The sequence below is a fragment of the Sinocyclocheilus anshuiensis genome, unplaced genomic scaffold, assembly GCF_001515605.1.
Source record: "Sinocyclocheilus anshuiensis isolate Anshui unplaced genomic scaffold, SAMN03320099.WGS_v1.1 scaffold147, whole genome shotgun sequence".
Lineage (NCBI taxonomy): Eukaryota > Metazoa > Chordata > Actinopteri > Cypriniformes > Cyprinidae > Sinocyclocheilus > Sinocyclocheilus anshuiensis.
In genome coordinates this window covers 166,426-173,784 of record NW_015549585.1, presented here as the reverse complement: position 1 = coordinate 173,784, position 7,359 = coordinate 166,426, and the positions used below count along the sequence as shown (strand labels likewise).

The following is a 7,359-nucleotide window of genomic DNA, read 5'->3' as shown; positions in this document are numbered from 1 at the left end:
ATTGCCTTCTTTATCTAAAAGTGCTCTTTCCCTTTAAACCTAGCCAAAAAGCCATATGTGTTGACTGTGAAACACATTAGAATTTAATAATATGCATTTATGGTGCAATTATTAAATTTTCGAGTCAATCCATGTTCATATTTACTGCAAACAGTGCGCTGTCACTTTAATTCAGTGCGTGCAGCGCAGCATTAGACTCGGTGCGGAAACGATCTCGGCACACTGCTGCAGACGCACCGCTCCTGAACGCACTGCCGAACCGTGTGTGCAGTGTGAACGCTTAAATCCGTTAACATGAGCATGGAAAAAATACGCACCACATACGCACTGCAAACGGAGTAATGTGAACCTGGCATTATGTGTGCTGCGAGTGTGCATGAGCACTAGTTCTCCAGGAGAGCTCGCGAGCACTGAATTGTTAAACACTAGCAAGAATTAAAAAGAAATGCAATTTATAAACTTTAGTGACGATGTGACACTGCCTCGACTGTGCAAGTGACAATTCTTGTGTCAACTGTGCAGAGTGCAGCTCACTTATAGACAGACGCGATGTGTGGTGATTTGAAGCCATTTGCGTATTTTGAGAGAGCAAGAGAGAGCGCGCGCGCTTTATAATTACTTTATAAGTTATTTTATAAGTACCTCACCTTCAGCATTATAATTATTTCACCCGCGCCGGACAGAGACTGAGACGGTGCCGCCGCATGTCATGCCAAACCTCTCACGGGCGTCATCAGCTTGAGATCGTTTTTTTGAGATCGGCCTTTTAGAGACCTCCGATCGATCATTCCAATGTGATTATCTGCCGATAGTGATCTGTAGCTGATCAGTCGGAGCACCCCTAATGTTTACATTGACCTGAGCAGAGATGAAGAACTTGTTTGCATTTTACACTGAAGTGTAGCCTGCAACTGAAGACAACAGCGAGAAATGTAGGTCAAGAGGGCAGCGAAGGTGCTGAGTTAGACAAGCTCACAGAGTTAGTAGGTTAAATAACGGCTGTTACATAGCTCTGACAGCCACTCGCTTCAGCTGTCAGCTCGTGTACATTTAAAATGCAAGGCCGCGTGATTTTTTTCATACAAAGAGATCATGTAACTATAACTCTGACCAGACAACCAGAAATGTGGGTCAATCTATTGGTGCCAAGGTCAACATTCTGAAAATCTGTTCCATTAGTAAAGCAAAGCACTGCAATGACATAATCAAATGTAAAGTTAGATCTGTCTAAATGATTTAAAAAATACGGCATGATTAATAGAAGGACTAAATTGACTGCATATAGACAGGAAAAGGCAGTTTGTCATCTCTTCTCCAGATCATCATGAAATGCCAATTCTCACCACTAGATGTACAACATAGATGTACATTTTCATAATCATTTTGCTGTGTTTAGGTATTTTACAGCTAATACCAAACTATTCTTGTCTTCTTCTACAGGCAGAGATCAAAGACATCAAGGTGCACATTTTTCCATACAGGACACTTACCAGGAAGCACATAAAGTCCAGTGCGAGGACGGTGGGAACCCCTCCGAAGGGCAGCCCCTGCAGCACGGTACTGCGGATCCGGGCCGAGTAGCAGTAGTCTTTGGAAGCATTGCTGTAACAGTTGGCCTGACTCGTACAGGTCGGGTTCCCAAAACTCCACATCATCGTGACAAGATGTTTCACCTCAATCACTGCAACATCCTGATGAAAAACCCGAGGAGAAGACAAAAAGGACAAGATTACACAAAGAGCAAACATTTCAGAGCAAAGTTTTTCATGAAAAAATGATATTTTAATTATTGGTTGACTGATAAATGACCATATATCGGCTGATATTTGACATTTTTAAATTATCGTTATCGACTGATGAGTGTCAGAAGCAGCTTTGATTTTGACAGTGACGGGACGTGACTTTTATTTTGACAATGCTAATTACGTGAGCACCTGAGCAACGATGCGAGCATAACCTTTAAATCAAACTATGCAAAGTTTTCATGTTTTAACTATTTCTTTGTGAAATTAACACAAAGAATTATTATTTTTCAGACCCAAGTTAAAAAAAATTTTTTTTCCTTTTTTTCTTCTTATTAAATGATAATAATCATTAATGGTAGACTGATATATTTCCAAAGCTGATATATCAGCCGATATTTGATATTTGTAAATTACTGGTATCGGCAGATAAGTGTCAGAAACAGCTTTCGTTTTGACAACAATAGGAAGAGACTTTGCTAAAAAATAAATCTGTTTATTTTACAGAATTAATTTAATTTTAAATTCAGATTATTATAATTTTTTAATATCGATTCATTTTACAATTGATGATTTCCAGATGAGTAAATATGTCAAATAAATGTAAATTTCATTGCAGCAATTGTTATGCAGATATATCAAATCAAAACTTTTATTCAAATTCTGAATGCCTATGTACGCTAGAAAGCGAGCTATTAGTGCTTCCATATAGGCTAATCATTAAAAAGCCGTCACTTCACTTTATCGCAATCTCACAATGTACCATTATAATCAATTAATCTTTTATTTACATCATGTCCACACTTTGTTACAATGAGAGGATTCGCGAACTTGCAGAAAAAAAGGCGTTTTGAGCGGTGAATGAATTCTGACTAACTTTAACGCAATGGCCAATCACAGGTGCTCAAGAATCAACAGATCTGTCTGTGATTGGCTGCATTGCTCAATGCTACAAAAACACATTGTAAATAGAAACATCTGATGCTTTCCAGAACGCAAACACAAATACGCACTGGAGCCTTTACCAAATCTGTTTCGCCAACATCTTATTACGGTTTTAACTGAGGGTGCTTTTGACTGTGTGAGACAATGGACGTGTGGCGTGAGAACAGTGTCAATTGCGTGAGTCTTTATTATTGCGTGAGTATTATATATAATTAATAATAGTAGTTATTTTGCTACTTTTTACATTTTTAAGTTATCGGTAATGGCTGGTGAGTGCCAGTAAATATATAAAATAAAACTAAATATTACTGCAGCAATTGTTATGCATGTTATTGAAATTAAACTTTAGTGTACTGTATATCATATATTCTCACACACATATATTTGCATACATAATATATACATAAATATAAGCAATCGGCCACCCTACTCTCTAAGACATCTGTATCTGCCTTTAAAAAATCCATATTGTTTGATCACTAATAATAATTATTAATAATTTATTATTATTACTGTGGGAAAGCAGCACACGACGACAATCGCACAGTCTCTGATTTTTCTCCAACATTTCCCTCAACGTTTAGAGTATTCAAATGGACTGTCATCATCCTCTCATCAGCACCAAGACAACAAGCAGACATAAACGCAGTCAGCATCCTCTGACAGTCTCCTCGCCCTCATACTGTGTGCGATTATATAATACAGATCGTTCTGACGCAATGGAACACTAGACCCTCATTTGATGAGTGTCCAACTCCTCTCCTCCGTCTGAATCAGCCCACTCGTCCCAGAGCTCACCTGCTCTCACAACGCTCCCCCAGCAACAGATATTTCCCTCTGAGGCCCAACACAATGGCAGGAACCATGGGAAATCTAAACAGCCCACACAGATCTGTGGCACTAAAAACAGGACGGATCATTTCAGCTACATCTAAAAACTGATTTGAGGCAAGCACAGGGGAGTCGAGTGTTTGTGCCGCACCGGTGACAGACGTTTGTGTGGGAGTTTTCTGACAGAAGGGAAACAGATGTCTAACTGCTAATGATCTGAGGTTGTAGGTTCGAACACATAGATTCAATGCAACGTTACTGAGATGGATGAAAGTTTTACCAGTATCAGACGAGACGCCCACCGTTCAACCAGCTGCTGCAATCACTAGTTCAAACGTGATTGGACACAACTATTATGATTGGCCGGCATCTATGCAGATTCATAGCAGTAAATAAGAGGAAAGGTTTGCAGTAAATGATCATTTCAATTTGGGTCAAAATGTGGTCAAATTGAGTTTTATAATGCATAATAATAATAACAACACCAATAATAACAACAATGAACATTATTATTATTACAACAACAACAATATTATTATTATTATTAAAAATGCCTTTGAGTGAGTAATAATAACTAACTGTAAAGTACATAATATAAAATAGAATAATCAAATTATAAATACATTTAAATAAATTAAATCACATAATACTATAAAATCTATAATATAAAATAGAAGAGGATGAAAAAAATCCACAAACAAAAAAAATTATTTATTATCAATATTTAAAACGTAAAATCGAAATAGGCACAAATGTGTTTCTAAAAACAATTAAATCTAATAAATGTAATTCTATTTTGTCTCCCAGAAGGCATAAGACTTCATTCAAAATATAAGAATGACTGATAATATAAAATTTTATAGGCTTGCCTCAGTACTGTCTGCTCATGTAATTTTTGATGATGAATCGATTAACCATTTTCATAGATCGATTTCATCGTTTTTAGGCGAGAAAGCTTTACTTTTAAGACCGAAAGATTGTACTCTTTATATAAAAAGTGGCCATAAATTTACATAGTTTTGGATGATCTATTCCTGCTGCAAAAAGTGCTAAAAGTGGGACAATATCTAGCATATGCAATGGAACGTGTATTTAATCTGTTCCAGTCTGGAGGAGAAACACAGTAGGGGTGTAACGATGTTTAAACCGAACCGAAAAACCGCGATACACCACCCATGATACGTACGGCTCCTCTCAAATCTGATGATGCATGTAGAATATGGTTTGTTGAAAATACCAATGCGTAAAACAGACCTATTGGCTTCCCACATTACAACAGCAATGATCAAAAAACATGGACAAACAACACGGAATGCCGTTTGCATGCTAGTAAAGCAGTCACTTACGCCTCCGTCACCCGGGTGTTGAAAGTGTGCGAGCGCAGGTGAGACATGAACAGCTCACACTATCTGTGTTTAAACTAAACTCATTTGCTGTGTTTTTAAGCCTTGTCAACAGTGTTGGACAGTAACGCGTTACTGTAATTTGATTACTTTGAACGCGTTATAATTTTCAAAATAGTAATTCAAGTATAGTTACAAGCCGAGGTCTTTATACGTTACTGCCGCGCTACATTGCTGACAGAATGCAGTGTTTTATACTCTGGAGATTGTAAAAAGATGTAGCACACACACTGTTATATTAGTAAAGTTGGCTAATTTATCTGTATTTTACATAAACACAGACAATACCATTCAAAAGTTTGGGATCGGTAATGTTTTTTTATGCTTTTGAAGGAAGTCTCTTGTGCTTACCAAGGATGCATTTATTTGATCAAAAAGACAGTAAAAATAGTTATATTATAAAATATTATTACACCTTAAATTAACTGTTTTCTGTTTTAATATATTTTAAAATGCAATTTATTCCTGTAAGCTGAATTTTCAGCATCATTACTCCTGTCTTCAGTGTCACATGATTGTTCAGAAATCATGCTGATTTAAGAAACATTTGTAAATGTAAATAATAATATCTGTAAATGTAAATAATAATAATAATAATAAAAAGACATGTGAACCTCACTTATATTGACGTGTAGATTCATTGTTGGAAGATGTATTACTTATAGGGGTGTAACTATTTCAAACCGAACCGAAAAAACACGATACACCACCCACGATACATATGCTCGGTCCCCGCCCCCCACAGCCCTGGCCCACTTGAGGTTGACCCCACTCACACCACAGCTCATTTCAAGTCTGACGATGCATGTAGAATATGGTTTGTTGAAAATAACAATGCGTAAAACAGACCTATTGGCTTCCCACATTACAACAGCAATGATCAAAAAACGTGGACAAACAACACGGAATGCTGTATGCACAGTAGTATACCAGTCATTTACGCCTTCCTCACCCGGGTGTTGAAAGTGCACGAGCGCAGGTGAGACATACACTATCTGTGTTTAAACTATACTCATTTGCGTGTGTTTTTAAGCCTTGTCAATTGAAACATTCAAGCAAAGAATAAGTGCTTGAGAACTCATGCATGCTGTTTGAAGATGTGTGTATGTGTGTGTGTGTGCGTACTCATCTGTAATGAGAGCAAATATTAATTTCTCTTTCAAGACTTGCGTTTGAACTCACAAACTAACACAAACAAATCAACATGCCCGTCTTTGTGAGTATCCTTGCAAACATCATTGGTCACGTCTTAAGGTAATGTAAACAGTCGAGAAAGACAACGCATGTGTATCAGTATAAGTGTACTGGATCTGTGAATTATGTCTTAAAGGAACAGCAGTCTATTCTTGCTGTCTGTTTGTTAAACAACAAAAGACAAGGAAATCACTCACTTCTCTCAATTGAATAGCTTTTGTAACTTCAACAAAGATTGGTCTTTAATTTATACAGTGAAATATGCAGTTATTTTACATTTGTTTACTTTTAAATTTCTGTGCCTGAAAACTACTGTTAAACTCCTGAAAAACACAGTTTATTTTATTTTCAGTAATTTGATTACATTTTCAGAGTAACTTGCCCAACACTGCTTGTCAATAGAAACATTCAAGCAAAGAATAAGCGCTTGAGAACTCGTGCGCACTGTTTGAAGATGCCGGTCTTTTTTTTTTTTAGTGAGTATCCTTGCAAACATTGTTGGTCATGTCTTAAGTGAATGTAAACAGTCGAGAAAGACCACGCTTGTGTATCAGTATCAGCGCACTGGATCTGTGAATTATGTCTTAAAGGAACAGCAGTCTATTCCAGCTGTTTGTGTTTTTAATGTTAAACAACAAAAGACAAGGAAATCACTCACTTCTCTCAATTGAATAGCTTTTGTAACTTCAACAAGGACTGGTCTTTAATTTATACAGTGAAATATGCAGTTATTTTACATTTGTTTACTTTTAAATTTCTGTGCCTGAAAACTACTGTTAAACTCATGAAAAACACAGTTTATTTTATTTGTATCTTTGCTCTATTGTATTTATTTGTGCTGTTGCATTTAATTTGATTATTTGTTATTATTTTCTTCATTTCTGTTTGACCATATATCCTTTTTTCCCTGAACATAACACATACCGAACCGTGAGCAATCTGAACCGTTACACCCTAATAATACATGAGCACTAATCGTGGAAACCCTGGCTTCAGTGCTGTGGCCCTGCTGTATGTGAAACAGATTGTGCTACATCACAGTGTCGTGCCAGTAACGGCTGAGGATGGCTGGATCAGCGCTGAAGAGACATGATCCAACCCCTGGCACTGTTCAAACACAGCACACGAGTGGCTAATGGGCTCGATTCGCCAGCTGAGACTCAGTGAGACGCAGGCTTAGCACAGACACAGAGAGAGAGAGAGAGAGAGAGAGAGAGAGAGAGAGAGAGAGAGAGAGAGAGAGA

General features: G+C 37.3%; 1 protein-coding gene across 1 annotated transcript in view; it reads right to left on the bottom strand.

Annotated features, from left to right (window-relative positions):
• Positions 1–7,359, bottom strand: part of LOC107657964 (CSC1-like protein 2) — a 65,115-nt gene that overhangs the window by 42,686 nt on the left and 15,070 nt on the right. Inside the window, exon 2 of the mRNA XM_016446310.1 lies at positions 1,491–1,703. Coding sequence (XP_016301796.1) covers positions 1,491–1,655 — 165 coding nt within the window. The 5' untranslated portion in view covers positions 1,656–1,703. The remainder of the gene's footprint in view (positions 1–1,490; positions 1,704–7,359) is intronic.